The 27,592-nt window shown below is 47.8% G+C and overlaps 5 protein-coding genes across 7 annotated transcripts; 4 read left to right on the plus strand and 1 right to left on the minus strand.

The window, feature by feature from the left end:
- Window positions 1-979: 979 nt before the first annotated feature.
- On the minus strand, window positions 980-4,438 carry LOC130529990 (thyrotropin-releasing hormone receptor-like). Its single transcript, XM_057040765.1, has 3 exons — window positions 3,950-4,438; window positions 2,616-3,425; window positions 980-2,125 (listed from the first exon to the last, which is right to left on the minus strand). Exons 2-3 carry the CDS (start codon window positions 3,387-3,389, stop codon window positions 1,727-1,729), a joined length of 1,173 nt encoding a protein of 390 aa, XP_056896745.1. The 5' UTR covers window positions 3,390-3,425; window positions 3,950-4,438; the 3' UTR covers window positions 980-1,726.
- A 1,483-nt stretch (window positions 4,439-5,921) lies between these two features.
- Window positions 5,922-8,286, plus strand: LOC130529992 (uncharacterized). Of its 3 annotated transcripts, none has more exons than XR_008951691.1 (6): window positions 5,922-6,073; window positions 6,190-6,312; window positions 6,392-6,605; window positions 6,910-7,061; window positions 7,372-7,448; window positions 7,799-8,286. XR_008951691.1 is itself a non-coding variant. In XM_057040767.1 (6 exons), exons 1-6 carry the CDS (start codon window positions 6,053-6,055, stop codon window positions 7,906-7,908), a joined length of 720 nt encoding a protein of 239 aa, XP_056896747.1. In that variant the 5' UTR covers window positions 5,922-6,052; the 3' UTR covers window positions 7,909-8,286. The 3 variants fall into 3 exon arrangements, 2 of the variants coding, with proteins under 2 accessions (XP_056896747.1, XP_056896748.1); XM_057040767.1 differs by having other exon boundaries at window positions 7,349-7,448; XM_057040768.1 differs by lacking the exon at window positions 7,372-7,448.
- Window positions 8,287-13,460: 5,174 nt separating this feature from the next.
- slc13a3 (solute carrier family 13 member 3) lies at window positions 13,461-19,988 on the plus strand. Its single transcript, XM_057040762.1, has 13 exons — window positions 13,461-14,644; window positions 14,995-15,260; window positions 15,504-15,682; window positions 16,044-16,113; window positions 16,430-16,609; window positions 16,685-16,810; window positions 16,887-16,976; window positions 17,079-17,183; window positions 17,272-17,369; window positions 18,269-18,381; window positions 18,662-18,823; window positions 19,074-19,211; window positions 19,286-19,988. Exons 1-13 carry the CDS (start codon window positions 14,453-14,455, stop codon window positions 19,421-19,423), a joined length of 1,857 nt encoding a protein of 618 aa, XP_056896742.1. The 5' UTR covers window positions 13,461-14,452; the 3' UTR covers window positions 19,424-19,988.
- A 1,303-nt stretch (window positions 19,989-21,291) lies between these two features.
- On the plus strand, window positions 21,292-23,459 carry ocstamp (osteoclast stimulatory transmembrane protein). The gene is made up of 3 exons (XM_057040763.1): window positions 21,292-21,477; window positions 21,584-22,565; window positions 22,632-23,459. The coding sequence occupies exons 1-3, from the start codon at window positions 21,443-21,445 to the stop codon at window positions 22,980-22,982; spliced, it is 1,368 nt and encodes a 455-aa protein (XP_056896743.1). The 5' UTR covers window positions 21,292-21,442; the 3' UTR covers window positions 22,983-23,459.
- A 508-nt stretch (window positions 23,460-23,967) lies between these two features.
- On the plus strand, window positions 23,968-27,488 carry LOC130529991 (thyrotropin-releasing hormone receptor-like). Its single transcript, XM_057040766.1, has 3 exons — window positions 23,968-24,695; window positions 25,220-26,029; window positions 26,520-27,488. Exons 2-3 carry the CDS (start codon window positions 25,256-25,258, stop codon window positions 26,916-26,918), a joined length of 1,173 nt encoding a protein of 390 aa, XP_056896746.1. The 5' UTR covers window positions 23,968-24,695; window positions 25,220-25,255; the 3' UTR covers window positions 26,919-27,488.
- The last annotated feature ends 104 nt before the right edge of the window (window positions 27,489-27,592 follow it).

A 27,592-nucleotide genomic window follows, 5' to 3' on the forward strand; every position in this document is an offset into this window, starting at 1 on the left:
GCACAGCAGGAGATTCACGGTGCAGCGACAGGAAATGGCTACTCAGGCCACGCCTCTCCAGCCCTTTCATAACAGCAACATCAGATCTGAAAGCCATAAAACTGACTCTGCCTTTATCCATCCAGTCTGTTTCTGTGGCTGCATCATGTGTTTAACTCAGTTCTGAACAACCTTGAACACATCAGACAACCCAGGCCTCCCTCACCTGTCCAAGCCCACAGCTTTAGTCTCTGATGATTGTTTCTAAGGACTCCTGGCTTCTGCTTTGACTCGATGTCCAGAATGAGCCGGCAGCGCCCTCTGCTGGTGGGCTACAGCAACAAAATGAGCTCTGACTTCCCCAGAATCTAGCTCAACCAGTTCTTTAAAGACAAAGGTCTCCTCAAACACATTTGTCAGGTTGAATTGGGTCATTTTATGACGTTCACCCTCCCAACTCCTCAGTTGTTGACAACCTCATTTTTCATTTTTCAGATGAAACTGTTGTGGCTGAACTTCTTCACCGTGCTTCAGGTTCCTTCTTGTCAGTTTAAAAGCCTCCGCTGTCGTCAGGGGAGAAGAAGAAGAAAAGCGGAGATGTTTTAAAAGCCCAGATGAGCCGTCGGCTCCATTTAGAACCCGTTCAGACACGTGCACGTGGTTCTTCTGTGTATGATTCTGTCTCCTCCTGTGTTTCTGAAAGCTTCTTTTGAACAGAAATCCACCAGTAGATCTGCTTTAAAATCAATTTCTACCTTTTTATATAGGTTGCACTGCCACGAATGGGCAACCCACTATTTTTTAAATTTCATTTACTGATTATTTTCATTTCTTTAATCAACAGAAACTCTTGTGTTGAAATCATCTGCACTTGATCGCCTTTAGAAGCTCCAGAGAAACTTAAATCATTGCATATCAAGCTGCAATTTAGGTGTTTTTAATGCATAGAACAGAATATTGTGTATGAAGTAGATTAGAAAACACTTGTTCAGGTGCTGAGAGGAAAAAGTATTTTTATTTAAACACTAATTTATTTAGATTCAAGGCATGATTGTCCAGATGAGCTGGTTGGTGAATGTGTTGAGTTTTGATGACGATCCTGAATGAAAAGACACTTAATACTGTCAAATACGAGAGATGGGATGAAAAACAGTCAGCTCAGTTGATTGTATAGTGTTTTAGTGAATGCTCGATACAAAAATGGAATCAAATAAATGCAGATTTTGTCATTATTTTGAGAATTCACACATGGTTAAACTGCAGTAAAAACTTACACCACATGAACATCCGACATGTGATTAAAAACACACAGTTAGCTGTTTTTTCTGTATTTACATGATACATTTGAATTTGGTGAGTTGTATGTGTGTTGTCTGAATATGATGATGGACAAGCTAATCTAAAGCTGTAGGTTAACAGAGTGGAAGATGGCAGAAACAGAATGCGTGCTTGTTCTTTAGCATTCTAGCGCGCTAATATTTGCCAAGCAAAGCACACAATGTCCATCTGATGTTGAAAATGTCATCACGTTTGTCACAGTTCTATTGTCAGGAAGGATGTCAACATGTGCAGCTCGGAGGAGTCTTGTCTAGCACATTATTTACACAGGAGTCATGATGGACCGGTCCAACGATTAGCACAACACGGATACCATCAATAAACAGCACCAGAGCACATCTGTCATCGCTCTGCTTAAACATTCAATTGATTTCTGCAAATGTTTGATCAAGCTGAACAAAAGTCTGGATTAGGAACAAATGAAAGTGCTCCTGTCCTCATCGGCTACGGTGACCCTTTCGGTTATTTGTCCGCTGACTTCCTCCTGCTCCGTCACGGGTTCGTTGCTTTCACGGGAGGAGTCCTTCATCACGCTGTAATACATCGGCACCCGGAATTCTGCCACCTTCTCCTCGTGCTGCCAGTCGCACTTGCAGAAGTTTTGGAACGCCCCCCGAAACTTCTGAGACATGAGGTTGTAGATGATGGGGTTGACGGCGCTGTTGGTGTAGATGCACATCCGACAGAAGAGCAGGAACCAGGTGTTGTGGTACGGCGGGTTGAGGAAGGAGTTGACCACCACCAGCGTTCGGTAAGGCAGCCAGAGCAGGGCGAAGAGGACGACCACGACCAACAACATCTTTGTGATCTGTGGGACGGACACAGGAGCAACAAGTGCACATTAATCTGGAGTTTCATTTCTACTAAAACCATCAAAAAGAGCTGTTGGCTCACTCAGGCGACACCAAACTTCCTGATATTAGTACACTAACATGCTGTAGTTGCCATCAGAGCAAGTCTGTCCACCTTTAATCAGTCACATTAGTCTGCGTGTCAAGTTTAGGCCTCTGCTCAATGCTAATGTGCTAATAATGGAGCAGAGAGGCTAGTGCTCATTTTGGTGATTTCAACCTTGAAAAACAATATATATACATATATATATATTCATAGTGTTGCTGAATATTGTAGCTAGTATCCATGGAGACCACACCACATCCATCAATAATTCAGAAATGCCTCCGTCTGGACCAGTATAAACTGGAACCGTTGTCACATCTGCAATGAGCTTTCATTAAAATGATGCAGGCTTTTACTGTATAGTGAGCATTAAATACCACAAAGCTCCTGTTTCCTGGTACCTGCTTCCTTGCAAAGATTGCCCCTTTGTTGCCCCTGTTGGTGCTGCTGGTGTGACCCTGGTGGACGGAGCCTCCCCCCTCTCTGTCGCTGAGGTGCGAGGGCAGAGGGCTCATGAATAAAATCCTGGCGATGAGCCCGTAAAGCACGGTGGCCACGGTGAGCGGGATCACATAGAACAAGGTAAAATCCAGGAAATAGATGGGCATGTAGAGACTCCTGGACACCCGGTAGCCACAGGTGACCACGACGCCGTTGGTGTAGACGGTCTCATCGGTGTCCACCAAGAACAGCCACATAATGCAGTAGAGTGAGGTGAAGACCCAGACCCCCGCGATGATCCTCTTGGCCCTGGAAACGGTGCATAAGAACTGGGCCTTGATGGAGTGACAGATGGCGATGTAGCGTTCGATGGTGAAGGCCGTGATGGAGCAGGACGACACGTTGATGCCCAGATACTGAAGGTAGGTGATGCACAAGCATCCCGTGTATCCGTATATCCAGAAGGCCACCACGTCTGAGATGTTGGGCAGCCCCGCCGCCACCAGCACGATGAGGTCGGCAGCAGCCAGGCTGACCAGGTAGCAGTTGGTGGGCGTCACCATGTGTTTGGTGCGCAGCACCACCAGCACCACCATGATGTTCCCACCAATCCCCACCACGCAGATGAGGACGGTCAGGAATATGGTTACGACCTGCTGCTCGAGAGGGTTCAGAGGCATTTCTGTCAAATTCCCCACCTGAGCCACGCGCTGGAAGGCTGTCGTGTGCTCCATGGTGTTCCAGTCCCGGGGTCACAGTTCAGCTGCTCTCTGAGGGATGCAAAAAGTCTGAAGTAAGGAATAATTAAAGAACCAACTGGAGGAGGACAGACGGGAGCAATTAAAGAGTGCGTCTCTTAAACTGCTCAGGAAATCTTCCTTTGTTACATTCTGGGACGTGAGTTGCTGCGTTTATATGACAGCACATTCATCCCCTCTTTCCCAGTACAGCCAGTAAATGCCCCTGACTGGCCCACTGTAAATGGATCCCTCCTGGATGACTAACTTTGGCCTCTTCATCACATTAAAAACAGCCTTTTTAACTTTCCAATGGTGAAACTTACAGTATTTCGGAGGACTTCTCTTTAGCAAGTTAGCTCTATGATTTAATATTTAAACGCATTTATTGCTGTGGTTTACAGTCCTTTATTATCAATTGGAGTAAATTTGCTTTGGTGTCATGGTAACGGCTGAGAAGAGAATCAAAACAGGAGCAGCTTTCTCAGAAAAGCTCCCTCTCAGTTATCTGGAGGGGAAAAGGTGCCGAAGAGTAAATGACTGTTGTCAAGTCCTACCTTAATGTTGCAGCGCGCGCTCTGACATGACAGCAGCGCTCAGGTGTGACCAGCTGACTGCTCAACGCTCCTCAGAGCCGCTCTCCTCCTCCACACATCCCTCTCTCTCTCTTTCCTTCCCTCGCTCTGCCTCAGTAGGTTCCCAGTTCACTCCTCCTTCTCTCCACATCCCACCATTTAAAGACCAGCGAGCACAGAAAAATCAGTGTCGCCTCCCAGTTCAGCCTGGAATGTCAGGCCGGCTCCTGTGGCTGTAATCTCAAGAAGAAGAGAGGAGAACAAAGGGCTGTTCCAGACTTCCGCAGCACTGAGAGGACTCAGACGTGAAGAACTAACAGTTCCTGAGAGCCAAAGAGAAACAGAGCTGAGATAAGCAGCCCAGCACTGATAACAGCAGCTCACTGCTCTCAAACTGCTGCTTTTAAACCTTTAAAAGCTCTTCAAACCCCCCCAGATAGAGAACCATCAGCACCGGCGCTAACCAACGACAGGTGTTTGAGTTTGGTTCCAGGTCGGAACATTCACACTTCCTCCGGTGAACCGACAGGCTTGAACAAATAGAATTCATTGATCAGCGGCGGCCTGCTGCCTGGGAACACGCCACATGTTCCAGGCTCATCATGCTAAACCTGCTCCCATCTACAGACATGGGGACACGCTGGGACCTGAGACTGGGACCAGTATTTGGCCTTTTGGCAGGAATCTTTTAGAGAGGATTAAAACCGCTCTTGCAACAACTCGGCCTGCCATTAGCAGGACCCCCCCCCCCCACACACACACGGAGGTCCTGCTCAAGGGTTCTTCCTGTTACGGAGGAGTTTGTCCTGCTGGTCCGGGGTTCTTCCTGGGTTGTGAGTTTCTACTTGTTCTGTGTGTCATTTGTGCTGCTGTGTTTTCCACCTGAATTTTAAGGATCTAGTTTGTAGAACTCATTTTTCTATGAGCAGCTGGTGGAGCCGAAGACACAATAAAGCCGTCGGGGTGAAGCTGGAGACCTGATGAGAAACACGGCAGGAGGCTTCCTGGAGGAAGTGAGTCCTTCACAAAAGTGGCTGAAATGAAGATGATCATCTGTGGTAAAGAGCCAGGCTGCATTTAAGAGACTAAAAACAAAATAAATGCCTGTCTATTCAGGTTTGTACTGTTTTACTCAGCGTAACAGAGTGAATGATCCTCATTGTGATGAACACACCGACCGCATCCAGACGAATGAAAAATGATCAGCAAACGAGGGGAAATGATGTTTGTATTGAGAGAAAAGGCTCAAGAAGCTGAGTCAGTAGCTTCACACAGGCTGGAAGCTGGAAAAAAAAGCCAAGATTAAAATAGGATGAAGACTTTTCTATTATTACACTCTGACAATGTCTCAAAATAAAACTGCAAAGCCTTTTGGGAGTTTATTTTTAAAGTAGGTCAATGTATAACAAAATATTGCAAAAAACGCTAAAGAACAAGCAGCAACACATACTTACAAGAGTGTTATGAAAAAAGAAATGTTTATGTGAATATTAATTTCCTCGCGGCGCCACAGCGACCTCTTGTGGTTTCCTTGATGAATGACACACGACAGCACGCTGAGGGCCTTTAATTTGATTTTTCCTGAAACTCGAATTTTGCTCGAGAAGAAAACAAAAGCGACAATTGGAAGAGAGATTACTGCTTTATTTGTTGCCTTTTATGAGTGAAGATGGGCTGAAAAGCTGATTATTCACTCCCGCTCATGCAGGATCAGTCAGATACATTTTAAAATAAAGCAATTAATTTTTCTTCCATGTTTTCCAAATTGCAGGAGGACAGAAATGAGACGTCATTATCCAGCATGCACAGTAAAAACCCCCAGTATCTCCAGTATTTGCTCAATTATGGCCATAAAAATGGAAGCGTCTACATTATTTATGCAGCCGGGGTAAAAACATCAATACTCTGTTATCTGCAGACTTGATGCTGGCAGCCTTCCATGAAGTCACATGACTTTTACATGTGGAGGTGAGCAAGGCACGCTTCTGCTGACACAGTTTCAGTCTGTCAAAAACCCACTTTCACATCAAACGAGCAGCAGCCAGAGCGGCGGCGTGTGGCGGGGGCACACGACACGCACGCATCATGTCCCTAACCCTCATGAAGGTGAGCCTGGCCTTTACTTTGGTCGCTAACGGATTTATTACCGAACGCTCCTTTTCTGTGTCCAGTGAATGCGAATTATTGGAGTTTTTGTGTGTTTTTGTGTCCTCCCGTCTCAGCTGCTGCTGCTGCTTCATGCTGCCCACAGCCAAGAAGAAAGAACTGCTAACTGCGATGAAGACGTCTCCTTGCCGTGCCCGGGCGCCGCCGCCACCCAGTTCAGCTCGGTGACGTGGTACAAGGTCTGTTTCAGGTCGGTGGTGTCCGTCCAAATGGTTCAGAGTGTTGGCAGTGATGGAGGAATCTCTGGTTGCTTCAAAGCTCCACAATGGCAAAAAAGAGGGGCTCATCATGATGCGCCAAGGCCGCCAGCAGCCGCTCGTGTACAACTCCTCTCCTCCGGTGGCGTTAGGGGAGGAACACAGTCTGAAGCTCTTCAACGTGACGCCCGAAGACTCCGGCAGCTACGAATGTGCTGTGAACGCCAAAATAGGAGGTCGAAACCTGAATATCAGAGTGGAGCTGCTGGTTAATGGTGAGTCTGGCCCGCAGTTCTTCACGCTTCTCTAAAAAGATTCCGGTCGGGTCAACTTTCAGTTGCGTCAAAACAAAAAGTCCACAGGAGAAATTTTGAGGGAAATTTTGTTCTGACCCGCTTTTGGCAACCTTGATGCCTTTTTGCATTTACAGAAACCAAAGCGTAACAACGGCACGTACAGGAAACTCAAGGCTTCACATTTCCGCTCACGCTCTCACAATTTGAAAAGAACGGGGACATAAATTATTATTATTTCTAACCCTTCTGAAAAATTCCTGTCCTCCTTCTGTGGTCTGAACAGTCTGTGCGACTCAGGGCACCACGGTGACGCCAACCACCCAGTCGGAGCAGCTTCTCCAGGACGGAGCGGAGGAGCTGCCGCTGGTGTGGAGCCTGGGCGGCTGGGGAGCGCTGGGCCTCATCAAAATCCTTTTCTCTGTCATCACCATCCAGGTAAACCAGCTCTGGCACTCCTTCAGTTATTTGAATTGTCCGACTCACTCTTGTGTAGCTCCGATCATGCAGCTGGAGGTCATGTGGAGTTTCCATGGTTAGCTTCTCTGCCCCCCGCAACCACACACAGCCTTCATTTGTTCCATTAATGTCATATTAATAGAATAGGATGTTGGTGTGGGTGAGCTTCTTCGAACTGAACCATATTAACATGCACAAGTGTGAAGTTTCGTGCGATTAGAGTCAAGAACAGTTAAAAAAGAAGCTTTTTCTTTCTGTTTTAAAAGGTGTTCTGTGCTGAATTTAACAGGGTTGCTTATGGGAGTGAAACCAACAGGTTCTTGAAGGCATCACCTGCAAAGATGGGCAAAGAAGAGAACTTTGAAGGTGCCGCCAGGGGGGCGGGGTGGGGGGCTCTTTATTTATCAGTTCAGAACACTAAATATGCCCAAATTGAGTGACAGGACACACTGGTGGGCCCGTTCATATCTAATATCGATGATCATTGTTGATACCAACCTTCATTTTGGGGACCCCCCCAGGTTATTGGGACCCTCTGCAGCGAGGGCCGTGGTGGGTGGCCCTCCACAGTGACACGTGCAACTATGGGATGTGCCGAGGCTGCATGCCCGTGCACTCTTCGTTCCTCTCACAGCTGCCATCAGTTTCCTGCTGAACTGGGTTTTCTTGTGCTGCAATAATTCCCCCTCTGGTTTATATTTTATTCCTCTTTCCAGGTTCTCAAAGCTGTTTGTTCTTCAAGACGACGGAGAGGTCTACGACAGGACCGCCGCTGAGCAAAAGAGGACTTATTGTGGGGAAGTGTCCTCCAGTCAAAGTGTTTTAAATGTGTTTGTGTAAATGAGAAAACTGACACAAGAGCAACAAGTAACTCACAAGCTGTGATTTAATCAACCTGCCAAACAAACACAAGCAGACAAAACCACAGAAACCTGATTAAAAACACAACAGAGTGACACGTCTTTAAATTCTTATTAGTCGCAAGCTTGAAGGTGAAAGGCTCTTGAGGTTGCAATCAGGAAGTAAAAGTTTTCACGTTTCCTGTTTGTGAGCTCAGCAGTTTGCCCCTGCAGTCACCTGCGCCCTGCAGGAATCGTAGGCAACTGATCATTCAGTTCCAATTTAAAAGCTGATTCCAGCTTCTCAGCGAGAACATGTACATGGATCGGCTTTTTTTTTTTTTAAATAAAATGTTTTAGTCATGTTTTGTTGAGTCAATCAATATTTAAAACAGGAAATGGCTGCCAGGTGCCGATAACTTGATAGACTATTGTTAGGTTCAAACAACCTGAAACACGAGAAACACAAATGAGGCAAAGACAACAGTTTTGAATTTTACTTGCAAGGAGAACGGAGAGATGTGCTCAGTTACAGATCTCCAACACGTTCTCACGCACACCTCCCGCCATCCTTCTTTTTTACGCTTCTCACTAGGACCCAGTCCCCTGGCTCCACCGGTTGGATTTTCTGTTGGGAGACAGAGGGCGTCTCAGTTTCATGACCTTGTTTTTGTTTTTCTAACATTCTTCTCATGTAATCAGCAAGATTAGACTCATCATTTGTCTCCCAGTAGTTTTTGAACTGAGGAAGCCTGTACGGTCTTCCAAATAAGATCTCATAAGGAGTTAGGCCTGCGGTGCTTGTAATGTTTATGTAGAGCTTAGCCAAATCGACACATTGTGTCATGCATCTCTTCAGTCTGTTTTTAATAGTGCCATTAGTTCTTTCAACTAAGCCTGCGCTCTGAGGATGATAGGCACAATGGTGTTTTAAATCAATATGAAACATAACACTGATCTTTCTAACAACTTGATTTACAAAATGAGTACCATTATCAGAGTAAATTTTTTCTTCACTTTTATTTAATTCTATGAAGTCCATATGTATAGTTTGGAATGGATATTGGGGAGCAGGAAATTTTCCTCTCCTGGGTCTCAGATTTCCCTGTGAATTGTGTTTCGCACACGTCAGACATGTTCTACAAAAATTTTTTGAATAAGAATTGAATCCATAGGTTGTATAATGCTGCTGTATCTGTCCTACCATCAGAATCAGAATCAGAATCAGAATCAGAAGAAGGTTTATTGCCATTGTACATGTAATACACAGTATTACACAAACTAGGAATTTGTCGTGGTGTGCCGCTGCGACATTCAACATAACATTAGACATCAACACCACACTAGAATAAGATAAATAAAATAAAATAAGATAAAATAAGACTTATATACAGTATTTACATAAATAGTGAGTGGTGAGAAATAGTGCAGGTCCATGAGGAGTAGTGTATTGTTTATGAGTCCGGCTGGCTGCTGTACATGGTGCTTAAGTGATAAGTCACTTGGTGTTCAGCAGCCTGATGGCAGAGGGGAAGAAGCTGTTAGTGTAGCGGGAGGTTCTGGTCCGAATGGACCGTAGTCTCCTGCCTGAGGGGAGGGGGGAAAACAGTCCGTGACCAGGGTGGGAAGGGTCGGCCGTGATCCGACCTGCACACCTCCGGGTCCTGGAGATATACAGGTCCTGGATGGATGGGAGCCTGCAGCCGATCACCTTCTCGGCAGCGCGCACGTCGCGCTGCAGCCTCAGTCTGTCCCTGACAGTGGCGCCAGCGTACCACACGGTGATGGAGGAGGTGAGGATGGACTCGATGATGGCCGTATAAAACTGCGCCAACATCCTGGGAGGCAGATTGAGCTTCCTCAGCTTCCGTAGGAAGAACATCCTTTGCTGGGCCTTCTTGATGAGGGAGCTGATGGTTGGCTCCCACTTAAGGTCCCGGGTGATGGTGGTGCCCAGGAAGCGGAAGGAGTCCGTGATGGTGACGGGGGAGTCCATAAGGGCAAGGGGGGGCAAAGGGGCTGTAACTTTCCTGAAGTCCACAATCATCTCCACTGTCTTCTGAGCGTTCAGCTGCAGGTTGTTGTGTCCGCACCAGGACACCAGTCGAGCCCTCCTGTTGAGACATGTGTTACACCATGGCTCAATATAGCAGCATATTTACACAGATTTTCTGGTAGGATAGGTTTTCCTGCTGGTCATACATAGATTATTCTTTTAAGGTTGCTCATTTTTCTTTGATGAGCCATCTACAAACAAAAATGCTCCAGCTTTTAAAGGTTGATCTAAATCACTTCTACTTTTTGCAGTTTGTTCAGCTAATTCTTGGCAGTCATGTGGTTCTCCGTCATCTGTTTTGTGCCTTTCCTATGTCTTTCCTATGTCTTTCCTATGGCTATGTCTCTCAACTTACTTTCTCAATTTCCAGGTTTGTCTGCAACTCCAGAATATCTGTAGTGCAGAGTTTGCCTGAAAGATTCAACTTTCTTCTCCACCTTTCCTGACTTATTTTCCCCGAACCTTCTGCATCTCCTTCCACAAACTTTTCATCCCCCTCAAGTTCGACATCCTTTTTCTTGAAACGCAGGGAGCTCTCTGTATTACTGCATCATTTACGGCTTGTAAGTCCTGAACCATGCGCCATCCTGCAGATGGGGTTTGTTTCTTTACTGGAAAAATGGGAGTATTACATGGTGAATCATCACATTTAACGAGAACTCCTGCTTTAGAATTTGGGAAAGACTCTCTACAAGTAGTTCTACCTGTGTCACACAGAAACTTCATCGGTTTCCCATTTACATTAACCCAGACTTCTGGCTTATCACTACTTGCATAAAGAATGTCCTGTAAATTCAAGAGGACTTCATCCTCGGGCACACTTAATGAGTTGTCACTAGCATGGTCAAGGTCTGTCCCCTCATGGATCATTGCCAGTCATGCTGTGCTCTTTACTGTCTGGGCAGTCATGGCTAAAATGTCCATCCTTTCCACAAGACCAACAACTTGTATCATTGAAATTTCTATCTCCTCTGTGCTGTCTACCTCCACGACCTCTACCTCTCCGACCTCTGCCTCTAAAACCTCCACGACCTCTGCCACCTTGGTAGAAGATTTCCCTTTCACAATCTTGATAAAAAGCATTTGCAGCACTTTTACTCTTTTTGTCTTTCATCACTTTTTCCGCGTGGACAGCATAGTTGACATAATCATCCAGTGTGCATGTGGACATGTTAATGTTATGCCGCTCTACCCATCCACGAATAGGCTCTCTGGAGCCTGCATGGAGGGCATTTTCAACTGCTTTCTATATGCGCCTGCATCTGTGTTGTCATCATGCAGTCCGCTGTTTGCTCTGAAAACTTTAGTCATTCTGGCCTGATATTCTTCCAAAAGCTCATCCTCTCTTTGTTTAACACGGTTAATTTCCACATAATTTGCTCTCTTAGCGAAACGATTTCGAGTTCTTAATACAAGAGCATTGACTCAGCACCTCATTATTTTGTTTTGGATTCCTGTCTCCTCTTACATGAGTCCAGTTAGAACCCAGAGCTGTCATCCAGATCTGTTGAACCTCTGCACCATTAAGGTGATAGGCTCTTCTCACATTTCCATACCTTCTATAAAGAGTTCTATGTCTTCCTTATGGGAAGGCACACCTTCTATGGCTTTTTTAACATCCTCCATTGTCCAAGTTCTATAGACTAGCATTACAGGTTGGTTTGTTTCAGCATTTGGGTTAGCTACTTCAATCATGGGGTACATGTCTTCCATTGGAGGAGTGCTTGTTTCACTTAGATTATTCAATTTTGGGACTGCTGGAGTCAGTGCTTGTCCTAATGTCTTTGACCACGCATGCCCATGGGGGTGCGCTGAGCGTGTAATTCTAAGTGTATCAGTGGGTGGAGGGTCTAATGCCTGTGGTGTATATGTTGGTGGCAATGCACACGATTCACGTAGGTCAGGGTCTCCCACCCCTGCTGCTCTCTGTTCTACATCCGCTTCCCCTTTCTCTGCTGACTTCTCTGTTGCCTGCTCTGTCTGTCTGTGCACGCGTCCGCTCACCACGCCTGTTTCATCATCCTCTTTCCTGTGAAACATTAACTGTTTGTTCTCAACCTCGTACTTTCCCTCCTTTGCCTCCATTTTCGACTTACTTTGTCCCTTCTCTCTCCTTAACGCTATCTGTAACCAAAACTCGGTATCCTCATAACCGCATTTTTTTTTCATCTTTTTTTGGATTATTTTTAGTTCGCTCTTTTATTTCATCTTGTAGGGCTGTTATTTGTTGTGAATTTAGCTGTCCTTTGAACCCATAATCAGTTATCCACTTGTCTAAATACACGAGTTTCCTTGGATTTTGTCCGTCGATTTCCAATCCTTACACCGCAATTCATCTCTGGGCCTTTGTTTACTTTTACTTGTCCCCATTTTTTGGAGGATTTCGATTTTTACTTTTAGCTCTACTTTTCTATCTGCTTTTTATTATGATTAATTTTATTATTTTTATTTTATGAGTTAACCTTATCCTAATTTACCGGGTTTTTTTTTTTTTTTTTTTTAAAGAATTTGGTCCAGTCTTGCACATAGGGTGACCTAAAACTGGGATGTTGATCTCAGTGGGGTGATAATTAATCAAGCCGTTGTGGTACTTCTCACTTCAACTCTTTCGAGTGGAGAGTCTTGCCTCTGCATCCACAAGGGCCTCATCACTTCCTGTCCCACTGCTTTGGTATGATTGAAAATACCTAGTGGTATTTAACAATCCTTTCACACTCACAATCACTCTTTTGGATGATTTGTCGTGACTTAATTTCTTTTTCACGTGGCCAGGACTCCCTCGCCCTACCTTGGTACTGCCCTTAGTACTCTTGTTTACCTGCCATTGACTAGTATTCACAGGGTTTGTTTCTCATTGCGTCTCTCAGAGGACTTTCGGGTTCCTCTCTCCCAAAACACTGCCTTAGTGTCTATCGCAATTTTTACATTAAGTCCCCGACAATCATCATCACACACACACTTTTGAATTCAAGACATGCTCACCACTGTTGCCTTTTCCTCCTGGAATTCCGTCAACCATCCGGGTCCAATCAGTGAGCTGAAGCCCAGTCCCGGAAAGGGTATCATAGGTCGCTTTGAGGCGGCCTGCCGTGGCCACGGTCTTCCTGAGGTTCAGCCTCACCCACTGGACCCTTCAGGTGCGTTGGAATCCAGCTCGAAGGACCAAAATGTTAGGTTCAAACAACCTGAAACACGAGAAACACAAATGAGGCAAAGACAACAGTTTAGAATTTTACTTGCAAGGAGAACGGAGAGATGTGCTCAGTTACAGATCTCCAACACGTTCTGACGCACACCTCCCTTAGACACATTTGAATTCTGTAACTAGGGACCTCCTAATCTCAATAAAAGAAGGATGGCGGGAGGTGTGCGTCAGAACGTGTTGGAGATCTGTAACCGAGCACATCTCTCCGTTCTCCTTGCAAGTAAAATTCTAAACTGTTGTCTTTGCCTCATTTGTGTTTCTCGTGTTTCAGGTTGTTTGAACCTAACAACTATGATCTGACTTGGCTTGGATCTGGCTTCTACGGGTTTATGTCGCCACCTAGCGGCCGCGGCGCCGTGGTGCTGAAGCACCTGCTGCTGTTGGCCTTCTGAACAATTTCCCAGTGAGTCTGATCATTCTAGTTTTATTCCCAGTTTGTTTATTCTGCCATCAGTAATTTTGAAATGGGATTCTACTCCAGCCTGGGATGTTCTTCACCACCAGGCTGCAGCCTGAAGCTCTTTCTGCAGCTTCTGCAGCTTTTTGTGAGCTGAGCGAATCGTGTTCGGGATTGATGGGGTTTGATTTGGGTCCCGGGCATCTTTATCCTTGTTCTTGTCATTCTGTTTAGGTCCACGATCTCTCCAGGGAGAATTTGTCCCAGTTGTGTGGCTTTGAACACAAAAACTTGTTCACTCTCACCGGTTGCCACGGTGAGATACCAAACTCAGACTTGGCCTCTAAATTCCCCAGAGCCCCTTTTAGTATTCAGGAGATGAAAAATAAACATGAATGGAGCAGTGGACACAAATAATCCACAAATAATGTTGCAAGGACAGGTATGACCCCCTTTGGCCCCGCCTCTCCCCCCACATACAAACAGGTCAGGCCAGTTTGAATGACATTAAAGACAATAAAATGGTGACTCTTTCATTTATTATTGTGGAAAATATCAGAATTGAAACCAGACGACCTCAGACAGAATAAAGCACGCCATAGTGAGGGATGTCCGAGGTGATCCTGAGATGTCATTTAAGTTAAAACGCAAACAAGCGCTAAAGACTTTACATTGAAAACAAATAAATCCTAATCAAGCTGTTTAGAAATTGTATGTAAGGGCAGCTCCACTCACTGATGGAGGGAGGTCCATCCTACATTCCTGTGGGGTTGAGATGTTTAGCGTATGAAAACCGGCCGGGACGGTCGCTGTCGCCGCCCTGCAAAGAGTTAACCTTCACACAAGCTTGTAGTTAATCTGCCTCCCAGTGGCATGAAACCACAGCCTGGCTGGCCCTCCTCAAGCTGTCCCAGTCCCAGTTTCTCACCCCACAGAGTTGACGTCTGTGTTGTGGAGATGAGACTATCCGTGGCAGCCAGGAAGCTGTGGTGCATCCGCAAGCAACTGATCGTCCTGCTGGTCCCGCTGCTCTTCCTGCCGCTGCTCTTCACTTTGCCAGAGAAGGTAAGTTTTTATGGCGATGGCTGCTAACTGAGTCTAACCAGTCAATCCTACTGATTTATCAGGCGGGGACGGGAGGGATTATTTCATCTACGCTTTTGTTTGCATGCGCGACCGCCTGCTTGCACCATTTTATGTGCTCTTGGTAAACAAACCCGAGTTTCCCCCCAGTGCTCATTCAAGAGGGTCAGAGAGAGGCGAGCCGGAACGGTCTGGGGTCTTTATGGTCCGGGCAACAGAAAAATCCCACGTTTCTCCTGCTCTCATCACTCTTAGTTTAGGCTACAATGCCAGATTCATTAGTGCATCTTGAATGAGCTCTTTCTGGATGTCATTTCTTTCTTTTCCTGTAGGAGGGGAAATGTCTTTATGTGGTGCTGCTGATGGCCATCTTCTGGTGCACGGAGGCTCTTCCCCTAGCTGTCACCGCGATGCTCCCCGTCTGCCTTTTCCCCACTTTGGGGATTCTTCCATCCAAGAAAGTGTGCATTCAGTACTTTCTGGAGACAAATTTCCTCTTCCTCAGTGGTCTTTTGATGGCGTCGTCCATCGAGGAGTGGGGCCTGCATCGCAGGATCGCCCTGAAGGTCCTCAGCATTGTTGGACTGCAGCCGGCCAAGTGAGTGGAAGAGCTGATTCTGTCGTGTCTGTAGTCCTCCAGATGCTTTGGATGGTCCCTCACTGGCAACTAACTGGTATTAGCCATACTGGAGCTAACACCATTAGCGGCCCAAACTGTGCATTATATACTTTCACGTTACACGACACATGATGGAAGACCTCCCGTCCCACCTGCACGAGCGAGGGGACATGAAGACACTGATTTCACCATGTTACATGTGTGTAAATGCTTTCCCTACAGGCTGATCCTGGGAATGATGATGACCTCGTCCTTCCTCTCCATGTGGCTCAGCAACACCGCGACTACCGCCATGATGCTGCCTATTGCCAACGCCATCCTGGAGAGTCTGTTCGGGGACCTGGAGACCTTGAAAGAAAAGTGCAAGTCACCCAGTGACCCTGAACTCGACTTGATCAACGGTACTGAGCAAAATCAGCTTTCAACCCAAAGTACATTTTTATTTATGTGGATTTAAGAACAAAACAGCTTTTCAGTACTGATTTTGGTGCAGTTTTTGTTTGCTTTGTACCCAAATGTGAAAGAAAACCACCAACAGCGCAGGTTTACGTCAACCTTGTCCTCATAAATTGGTAATATGTAATCCAAGACGGGATGGACTTTGGGAAAACTTTCCAATATGGGCCTTTGGTTCACTTACTTAATATGTAACCTCTCAGCCGTTGTTTCTGCTGGACAGGAAGCAGAAATGCCCAAAGGTCCCAATTTATTTGAATATTAACATGTGAACATTATATTTAGGTTTTTCTCCGCTTGTTTCAGGGCAGTCGTCTGTGAAGCTGCATTCACTGCCCTCAGTGGCCACGGAAAAACAAACACTGTCAGGAGAGAGGTACTAAAACCAGTCAGGTCCAGTCACACGGTGTCAAACATGCTTCAAAACCAAACTTTATTGTCAGTTTGACACTGATTGTTCAAGCGAATGTGGTGACTTTTACACGGGAAGTTGAGCTAAAGTCTCAAAGTTTGATAAACACCTGATATTTATAGTGTTAATATTGTTCAAATGGGAGATAATTAAATTTAGGCAACCTGAAAAACCAATCAACATCCCCTAAAATCAGCTCCATTAGCATTAGCGTTAGCTTTGCATCTGTCTCGTCCTTGTGATAAAATTAGTTCATGTGTTTTGTTCTCTTTCTCAAAAGGTCAGAGGAGGTGGAGCAGTGTGACCCGAGGACACCCGAGGAGATCCAGTCGGAGGCGCAGTATCAGATGAAAGTGTGGAAAGGATTCTTGATCTGTATTCCTTACGCGGCCAGTATCGGCGGGACCGCCACGCTGACCGGCACCGCCCCCAATCTCATCCTGATCGGACAGCTGAAAACGTAACTAAAAAACACGTCCCGACACAACCAAACCGCCCAAATCTCGTGGCGTGAGACTTTTTCTCTGCCTTCCAGCTATTTTCCAAACTGCGAACTGATCAACTTCGGCTCCTGGTTTGCGTTCGCTTTCCCGCTCATGCTCATCTTCCTGCTGGTGGGCTGGTTGTGGATCGCCTTCCTCTACGGTGGACTGAGTCCGCGGTAATTCAGCATCAGCTTCGAGGGCGCAGAGCTCCACGATCCCAACATGATCCCCCGCCTCTGCTTCCACACGCAGGTTGTGTTTCAGGAAGAACGAGCGAGCCGAGGCGGAGGCCAAAGCCAAGGCTGTGATCGTGGAGGAATACAGGAAACTGGGGCGCATAAAGTGAGGCCTCGTGCACGTTGTCACGTCTGGCGCGGCGCTGCCAGAACGAGGTGCAGCCGGGATGAAGCGTGTAACTCTTTGGCGTTACTGGCTGTGTTTCAGCTTTGCAGAGGGCGCCATCTCTTTCTTTTTCGTACTCTTTGCCATCCTGCTTTTTACAAGAGATCCAAAGTTCTTCACCGGCTGGTCTGTGCTGTTTAAAAAAGGGTGAGAACCCGGCGCGTCTCCAATGTTTAACCTGAACCACCTGCCGGTGTCCCATCTGTGTTACGGATTTGCTCCTCCGTGTCGGCAGGTACGTCTCTGACGCGGTCACCGGGGTGATCATCTCGTCCATACTCTTCTTCTTCCCCTCACAAAAACCCTCTCTGAGCTGGTGGTTCGACTCTCGAGGTCAGCGCGCAGGTTTGATGTAGTCGAGTTTAGTGGAGATGAGGCGGTGGCTGGAGTGGGTGAACGGTAACCAGGTCCTTGGAAGCCCTGGGATGTTCTTTTACATGTCAATAGATCGTGGCGCTGGATCTGATTTTGCTCCATAGGTCCATGATGAGTTACTAATTTTGGCCGTCTGTCGTCAGACATTTCTATGAAGGTTATAGATTAGTAACTTTCCAGTTATTTACATCCGTTACCAACTAATTAGCAGTTAACTGTAAAGGTGACTGTTGGCTCCAAACTGATTCTGTGTGTTTGACAACAGTGAATGGTGATATTGAGCAAATAATTGGGACAAAGTGATGATTTGGGGTCCGTACCTGTAGGAAAGTGTTTTAAGAGCCTCTGAATAAGCTGAGGAATGTTAATAATGAAGATTAGAGAGTCGATTTCTCCTCTGGGGCTGAAACTGTAGTTTCTCTGTCTCTGTAATTAGAATAATCTCTCAGAACTATGAGTGTGTGTGTGTGTGTGTGTGGGTGTGTGCTTGTATACACACATAAGCATGAACAAGAGCTGCATGTGTGTGTTTTGGGTTCATGTTTTCAGCGTGTTGGAGACGTGTGTGTGTGTGTGTGTGTGTGTGACTCGAGATGTTTTGTTCAGCTGGTCAAACAATCCACTGCATGGAGTCTAAAGAGGAAACCGCTGGGGGGCTCAGTCGTCCCTCAGTTTGGGTCAAATGTGAGAGCTGAAGACAGAGAAACTGCGCGCACCTTCAATGAAGCTGCGTGCACGTCAACGGAGCGTCTCGCGGCTTGTTGTTGTTAAAAGCAATAATGGATGACACCAAAGCAGGAAGGTACCCGGAAATGTTGAAAAATGCTGTCGGACGTGTGTTTGTTTCCCTTCCTCAGCTTCAAACGCTCCCTACGTTCCCCTCCTGTCATGGAAGAAAGCTCAGGAATCTGTTCCCTGGAATATCATCCTGCTGCTCGGAGGCGGATTCGCGATGGCCAAAGCCTGTGAGGTAAATACGGACAGACACGGACAGCGGTTCCTGGAAACAGGAAACACACACCACTTCTGCACATGGGCAGAACCGCACTGGCTTAGTCAAACCAACCCGTTAAGACCGAATACGAAGTAAAAACGTGGCTCTTTGCTCCCCAAAGCCCCGACACCCACGCGTAGAACCATTTCCTGTCCCTCACCAGACCGCCCCTGCCGGCTCTGCTTGGTTCGGTCTTGTTTGATTGTGTTGTCGTTTGATCTTTGAACCCTGGCCTCCATCTTGTGGCGTTTGGCAGGAGTCTGGGCTGGCCGCCTGGATCGGAGGCCACCTCCAGCCTTTGGCCGAGGTCCCTCCGGCTGCAGCTGTGATGCTGATCACCGGTTTTGTGGCCTGTTTCACTGAGTTTGCCAGCAACACGGCCACCATCATCATATTTCTCCCCGTCATCGCTGAGCTGGTAAGGCGCCGCTGGAACGCCGCTCCTCTAGGCAGAACGTTAATTGGGTTTCTAGGATCTACTTGTTGACGCGTCGGTGCGTTCCGCCGTCCTGCCCTTGACCGTGTTTACACGTCCTGAGGCTCGTTAAGATTAGTTAACATTAACTGCCGTGGTGACTAATCTCTGTCGTGCACTTTGCGACTCCAGGATTGTTTACAGGAGGGGAGCGCTTGATTTGAGCACCTGCGTGTGTCTTTGTCTCCGTCAGGCCATCCGCGTCTCAGTCAACCCGCTCTACTTCATGATACCCGCCACAATAGGGTGCTCCTACGCCTTCATGCTGCCGGTGTCCACGCCGCCCAACTCCATCGCCTTCGCCTCGGGCCATCTCATGGTCAAAGACATGGTAACGGACGGACGCACCTGCGCGGGCCAGAGGTCGCCTGTCCTCGCCTCACCTGTTGATCTCTGGTTCCTCAGGTGAAAACCGGCGCGGTCATGAACGTCCTCGGTATCCTCTGCGTGTCGCTGGCCATCAACACGTGGGGCGTCGCCATGTTTAACCTGACCGACAATCCAGACTGGGCACAGACCAACAGGACCACGCAGGTCCTGTGATGCACGCGACCAGCAGGCGCTCAACGATGCCTTCCAACCCCCCCCCCCCCCCCGCACCGTCGACCGTACCGCAGCCCTGAAACGAAGCAGGGATGAGAGTCGGCGTGGAACGCCAGAACATCGCCTGTTACCTTTTCTGAGGAAGTTAATCTTATCCAGTCTACTTTAGAGCCACCCTCAGGTCGAACCTCCATCTTCCCACTTCGTTTTAAAATGTCTTTGTGACCTTTAACCCCCAGAATCTGAGAGTGTGCGTTGCTGCTACTAAACTCACGACCCCACCCCCCTCAAAAAAAAGGTAGCCTCTTTCTCCCTTCAGGCCTCGGGGCCCGGCCGTGTCTCTTGAGGGACAACTACTGTCTGAGTGGGGCTGAATGTGTGTTTCTGTGTGTATGTGTGTGATTGTGTTTGTATCTCTGTGTGGATATATGTGGGGGGTGGGGGGGTAAGGTTCTTTGTAAGGCACTTTGTGCTCTTCACCTGTATGAAAAGTAAATAAACTGTGATTTGTTTGATCAGTAAACATGAATCCTCAGCATGCTCATCAATAAACCTTCATTAAGCACGGCTGTATATGAATAAACATGACACGATGCAAATATGACATGTTAAATGAAGATTACGCGTCTGTGCCTATGTAACTTCCTATCAGCAGCAAAGGGGGCAGAATTCCCTGGGGTCAAAGTTCAGTGGTCAGGTTTAAGCTTCAGCTTTCACGTCTACGTAAGACATTCTACAGTTGTAAATTCTTTACAAGGTTTGTTTAGTGAGAAACAGCTGAAGTCACGGGGCCCCGAACAATGGTTAACCTTCAGATGTGCGCTGGTTACTGAGTGTCCGCGGGGTCAGCGCAGAGGTCACGGACGTGGAGTCAGACCCAGAACTGTCCTGATGCAGCTGCACTGCTGGAGCCCTCACAGCCGATTCAAAAACATCGATCCACCACCGTTTGTCACGGACGGGTTGATTAGGACCCGAACGCAGGCCAGGACACAGTGGTAAAATGGTTAAACAGCTTTATTTACAGGGGGGAGGGGGCACACAAACAACACGAGGAACACGGAGCACACGAGGGACACGAGGGCAGCCCTCCGGGGCTGCGGAGGGTGCAGGGAACAGGGGCGGCCCTCTAGGGCGCAGGGAACAGGGGCGGCCCTCCAGGGCGCAGGAACAGGAACGGCCCTTCAGGGCGCAGGGAACAGGGGCGGCCCTCCAGGGCGCAGGGAACAGGAGCGGCCCTCCAGGGCGCAGGGAACAGGAACGGCCCTCCAGGGCGCAGGGAACAGGGGCGGCCCTCCAGGCGCAGGGAACAGGAACGGCCCTCTAGGGCGCAGGGAACAGGGGCGGCCCTCCAGGGCGCAGGGAACAGGAACGGCCCTTCAGGGCGCAGGGAACAGGGGCGACCCTCCAGGGCGCAGGGAACAGGAGCGGCCCTCCAGGAAACACAGAACATCAGCACACGACAAGGAAGGCAAACAGACACCCAGACACCCAGGCGCCCTGACAGGCAGGCGCAACCTGCTTAAATAGGCAGCACGATGTAAATTGCCTACAGGTGCGCCTGCCAGCAGTGCCAGCTGCCACCAATTGTGCCCCACACCACCCCCTGCAGGACAACGACCGACACCACCCAGAAACCCTGACAACGTTAGAGTTTTTTCAGAGGGAGGCGCTGAGTCCACCGGCTGAGACGCCACCCAGCATGGGCTCGCTCGTCACGGCCCCCACGATGCGTTTGCTGCCGACTGTGTTCGCTCCACAGCACCGCTTAAAAGGTTCTCACTTTTGAGATCTTCCTCGCCCACGTTCAGTTTTGGCCCACAGCAGCTCAAGGCGAGTCGACCGCAGCAGGCAGCCCGTCCTGCACGTGATTTGTTGCATCAGCGGCTCACATACGATGCGTCACTTCTGGTCACTTCTTGACATCCCCTTGGAAATCGTGACCGTGACTCCTCACTTCCCCTTTTCTTAACACTTCTGCGTCCTGTTTTGCCTCCAAGTCTCAGCCCGGTCAACAGAATGAAGCTCGTCTCTGAATCTTTCCTCCGTTCCAGGTAAGATCTTTGATCTCCATTCAGCTCGCATCAGATCTGCTGTGCCCGCGACCAGAACCACCATGATTTAGTCCGAACTCAAGCCTCTGCCTGTTGGTTCTTTCAGACGGACTCTGAAAGGAACCGTGCTGCATCTGTGGGATATTTACTCTGCACCTGCCCCGTCCGGCAGGGACGTCCTGGCTCTACTGTCTCTCTGTCTGTCCCTGGCCGCCATCACCGGCGGCCTGCTCTACCACTGGCTGTCGAAGACGTTGAACTACAGCTACGACGCGTCCGTGCAGACCGCCTGCATCTACAGCGTGCTCATGCTTCTGGCCTCCTTCCTGTGCCACCCTCTTCGCTGCGTGCTGACCATGACCCTCCCCACCGTCTGCACCAAACAGGGCCGCAAACTCCTGGTCTCGGCCTCGGTTATGATCGTAATTTTGAACGTCATCCCAAATATCACGTTAAATGTTGGGGCGGTGGCGCGGATGCTGAAGTGCACCACTGAAGGCTTCACGAAGAGCTTACTGAACTCGTCCGAGCCGCTGAATAAGGCCAAGCAGGACCTGGTGGAGGAAATCGAGAGGGTGAACCCGTGGAGCAACCTCAACTATTTAAAGCAGCTGGCGCAGCTCACAAACGTCGACGTGTCAGAGGTGAAAGACAGGTTCAGGACGATGATTGGGCAGATTGAGCTGAACTTCTCGCACACCACAGTGCTGCTGCAGGAATGTCTGCTGCTGTCCAACAGGATTCTCGCCGCCGTTTTCGTGGTTTTGCTGGTGGTTGAATCGTCGCGTTACTTGAAATCCTACCTGTCCTCCCTTCGTTTTGGTAACAGCTCCAAAGAGCTTCTGCAGAAAGAGTCGAATCGTGCCAGCAGGGGGCGTCCTTGGCCCCCTATTTTACCGCTGAGGTGCAGAATTCAGAGTCACGAATGTCCCTCCTGTGTTATAGCGCTGCTGGTGGTCACCTTCTATTTCTTTGTCATAACTTTGATCGTGACGTTGGATCATGTTGTCTATCACGTGGTCAAACTGATTATTCCCTGGTTACTGGATTTCCCCTCAACATCCGTCACCTTAGATGTCAGCTACAAGGTAAGATGATCATCAGCAGCCTCTTTTTACCTCCTCCCTCCTCACTTTCATTCACTTTCCCAACAGCTGAAGGGCTTCTCTTCAATTCCATGTATCATCCAACGATCCTGCACAACTCAAGAGCTCGTAAACTTCCACCGAGAGTACACGTGGAGCTACGACCCCGAGCCCTCGCTCTGCCACGCCACAACCTCGGCTCCGAGCCGGGGGGTCGCCGTCCTGCTGGGATGTCTCTGTCTGATGAGCTACTCGCTGGTCTTCCTCGAGGTTTACGCAAAACGGCTGTGCAGCAAAATCTGTGCATCCTTTTTCAGAGAGCAGCAGGAGCAGCAGGAGCAGCAGGAGCAGAGGAGCGAATACCTGAGAAAGAAGGAGCAGAACGTTTTTACCATCACGCTTGGTGAAAGTTCAAGATAAACTACAGAGAAATTGATACGTTTACAAGTTATTTATTACAGTTTGTACTTTTGTTGCTGCGGTTCAAGCTGAACATGCGTGAGATTCGCTCAACTGTCCACGAGGCGTCGCTGTTGTCCCATGAGTGGGTTCCTCCTCAAGAAATTATTATTCACACACTGCAGATAAATCTTTATTTAAGAAATGCCTGAAAGTATGTGTCTCCACAGCATATTTTGTTCTAAATCGACCAAATTTGAATAACAGTTTTATTTTAAACTTGGACTGTTTGGTTTTTCATTTTGTTCTACTTCACCAAGATACTTCTGAGAACTCCCGAAAGGCTTTGCAGTTTTATTTTGAGACATTGCCAGAGTGTAATAATAGAAAAGTCTTCATCTTATTTTAATCTTGGCTTATTTCAAGCTTCCAGCCTGTGTGAAGCTACTGACTCAGCTTCTTGAGCCTTTTCTCTCAATACAAACATCATTTCCCCTCGTTTGCTGATCATTTTTCATTCGTCTGGATGCGGTCGGTGTGTTCATCACAATGAGGATCATTCACTCTGTTACGCTGAGTAAAACAGTACAAACCTGAATAGACAGGCATTTATTTTGTTTTTAGTCTCTTAAATGCAACCTGGCTCTTTACCACAGATGATCATCTTCATTTCAGCCACTTTTGTGAAGGACTCACTTCCTCCAGGAAACCTCCTGCCGTGTTTCTCATCAGGTCTCCAGCTTCACCCCGACGGCTTTATTGTGTCTTCGGCTCCACCAGCTGCTCATAGAAAAATGAGTTCTACAAACTAGATCCTTAAAATTCAGGTGGAAAACACAGCAGCACAAATGACACACAGAACAAGTAGAAACTCACAACCCAGGAAGAACCCCGGACCAGCAGGACAAACTCCTCCGTAACAGGAAGAACCCTTGAGCAGGACCTCCGTGTGTATGTGGTATGGTGTGGGTGGGGGTCCTGCTAATGGCAGGCCGAGTTGTTGCAAGAGCGGTTTTAATCCTCTCTAAAAGATTCCTGCCAAAAGGCCAAATACTGGTCCCAGTCTCAGGTCCCAGCGTGTCCCCATGTCTGTAGATGGGAGCAGGTTTAGCATGATGAGCCTGGAACATGTGGCGTGTTCCCAGGCAGCAGGCCGCCGCTGATCAATGAATTCTATTTGTTCAAGCCTGTCGGTTCACCGGAGGAAGTGTGAATGTTCCGACCTGGAACCAAAGTCAAACACCTGTCGTTGGTTAGCGCCGGTGCTGATGGTTCTCTATCTGGGGGGGTTTGAAGAGCTTTTAAAGGTTTAAAAGCAGCAGTTTGAGAGCAGTGAGCTGCTGTTATCAGTGCTGGGCTGCTTATCTCAGCTCTGTTTCTCTTTGGCTCTCAGGAACTGTTAGTTCTTCACGTCTGAGTCCTCTCAGTGCTGCGGAAGTCTGGAACAGCCCTTTGTTCTCCTCTCTTCTTCTTGAGATTACAGCCACAGGAGCCGGCCTGACATTCCAGGCTGAACTGGGAGGCGACACTGATTTTTCTGTGCTCGCTGGTCTTTAAATGGTGGGATGTGGAGAGAAGGAGGAGTGAACTGGGAACCTACTGAGGCAGAGCGAGGGAAGGAAGGAGAGAGAGAGGGATGTGTGGAGGAGGAGAGCGGCTCTGAGGAGCGCTGAGCAGTCAGCTGGTCACACCTGAGCGCTGCTGTCATGTCAGAGCGCGCGCTGCAACATTAAGGTAGGACTTGACAACAGTCATTTACTCTTCGGCACCTTTTCCCCTCCAGATAACTGAGAGGGAGCTTTTCTGAGAAAGCTGCTCCTGTTTTGATTCTCTTCTCAGCCGTTACCATGACACCAAAGCAAATTTACTCCAATTGATAATAAAGGACTGTAAACCACAGCAATAAATGCATTTAAATATTAAATCATAGAGCTAACTTGCTAAAGAGAAGTCCTCCGAAATACTGTAAGTTTCACCATTGGAAAGTTAAAAAGGTTGTTTTTAATGTGATGAAGAGGCCAAAGTTAGTCATCCAGGAGGGATCCATTTACAGTGGGCCAGTCAGGGGCATTTACTGGCTGTACTGGGAAAGAGGGGATGAATGTGCTGTCATATAAACGCAGCAACTCACGTCCCAGAATGTAACAAAGGAAGATTTCCTGAGCAGTTTAAGAGACGCACTCTTTAATTGCTCCCGTCTGTCCTCCTCCAGTTGGTTCTTTAATTATTCCTTACTTCAGACTTTTTGCATCCCTCAGAGAGCAGCTGAACTGTGACCCCGGGACTGGAACACCATGGAGCACACGACAGCCTTCCAGCGCGTGGCTCAGGTGGGGAATTTGACAGAAATGCCTCTGAACCCTCTCGAGCAGCAGGTCGTAACCATATTCCTGACCGTCCTCATCTGCGTGGTGGGGATTGGTGGGAACATCATGGTGGTGCTGGTGGTGCTGCGCACCAAACACATGGTGACGCCCACCAACTGCTACCTGGTCAGCCTGGCTGCTGCCGACCTCATCGTGCTGGTGGCGGCGGGGCTGCCCAACATCTCAGACGTGGTGGCCTTCTGGATATACGGATACACGGGATGCTTGTGCATCACCTACCTTCAGTATCTGGGCATCAACGTGTCGTCCTGCTCCATCACGGCCTTCACCATCGAACGCTACATCGCCATCTGTCACTCCATCAAGGCCCAGTTCTTATGCACCGTTTCCAGGGCCAAGAGGATCATCGCGGGGGTCTGGGTCTTCACCTCACTCTACTGCATTATGTGGCTGTTCTTGGTGGACACCGATGAGACCGTCTACACCAACGGCGTCGTGGTCACCTGTGGCTACCGGGTGTCCAGGAGTCTCTACATGCCCATCTATTTCCTGGATTTTACCTTGTTCTATGTGATCCCGCTCACCGTGGCCACCGTGCTTTACGGGCTCATCGCCAGGATTTTATTCATGAGCCCTCTGCCCTCGCACCTCAGCGACAGAGAGGGGGGAGGCTCCGTCCACCAGGGTCACACCAGCAGCACCAACAGGGGCAACAAAGGGGCAATCTTTGCAAGGAAGCAGGTACCAGGAAACAGGAGCTTTGTGGTATTTAATGCTCACTATACAGTAAAAGCCTGCATCATTTTAATGAAAGCTCATTGCAGATGTGACAACGGTTCCAGTTTATACTGGTCCAGACGGAGGCATTTCTGAATTATTGATGGATGTGGTGTGGTCTCCATGGATACTAGCTACAATATTCAGCAACATTATGAATATATATATATGTATATATATTGTTTTTCAAGGTTGAAATCACCAAAATGAGCACTAGCCTCTCTGCTCCATTATTAGCACATTAGCATTGAGCAGAGGCCTAAACTTGACACGCAGACTAATGTGACTGATTAAAGGTGGACAGACTTGCTCTGATGGCAACTACAGCATGTTAGTGTACTAATATCAGGAAGTTTGGTGTCGCCTGAGTGAGCCAACAGCTCTTTTTGATGGTTTTAGTAGAAATGAAACTCCAGATTAATGCGCACTTGTTGCTCCTGTGTCCGTCCCACAGATCACAAAGATGTTGTTGGTCGTGGTCGTCCTCTTCGCCCTGCTCTGGCTGCCTTACCGAACGCTGGTGGTGGTCAACTCCTTCCTCAACCCGCCGTACCACAACACCTGGTTCCTGCTCTTCTGTCGGATGTGCATCTACACCAACAGCGCCGTCAACCCCATCATCTACAACCTCATGTCTCAGAAGTTTCGGGGGGCGTTCCAAAACTTCTGCAAGTGCGACTGGCAGCACGAGGAGAAGGTGGCAGAATTCCGGGTGCCGATGTATTACAGCGTGATGAAGGACTCCTCCCGTGAAAGCAACGAACCCGTGACGGAGCAGGAGGAAGTCAGCGGACAAATAACCGAAAGGGTCACCGTAGCCGATGAGGACAGGAGCACTTTCATTTGTTCCTAATCCAGACTTTTGTTCAGCTTGATCAAACATTTGCAGAAATCAATTGAATGTTTAAGCAGAGCGATGACAGATGTGCTCTGGTGGTGTTTATTGATGGTATCCGTGTTGTGCTAATCGTTGGACCGGTCCATCATGACTCCTGTGTAAATAATGTGCTAGACAAGACTCCTCCGAGCTGCACATGTTGACGTATGATTGGTACTTTTAATTTAACCTGGAAACACTGTTCATGTGCGTCCGTTATTTTCTTCTCAGCACCTGACAGATGTTTTCAAGAACCAACGAATAAAACTATGGACCTTAAAATATTGAGGATAAAAGAACACTGATATAGTTATGAATTTCTGTGGTATTAACAAGTTTTGTATTGATTTTGTGCCAATTAATGTTCCTGATTCACACTCGTGTCTGTTTGCCAGCTCCTGACTGTAAAAGTGAAAAAAAAAGCACAAATCATATAAGATCAATGGCAGCTTTGTCGGAAAGATTGAAGCCTCTCTGGTCCTCCTGCAGGCTGTCATGTGCAGATGATTATAACACATCATCAATAAATTAATGTGTTGCTCATTATTGCTGCTGAGATTCTGAAATCTTTCCTGAAGACTGTGTAAAAACCAATATAAAAAGGTAGAAATTGATTTTAAAGCAGATCTACTGGTGGATTTCTGTTCAAA

The sequence above is a fragment of the Takifugu flavidus genome, chromosome 8, assembly GCF_003711565.1.
Source record: "Takifugu flavidus isolate HTHZ2018 chromosome 8, ASM371156v2, whole genome shotgun sequence".
NCBI lineage: Eukaryota > Metazoa > Chordata > Actinopteri > Tetraodontiformes > Tetraodontidae > Takifugu > Takifugu flavidus.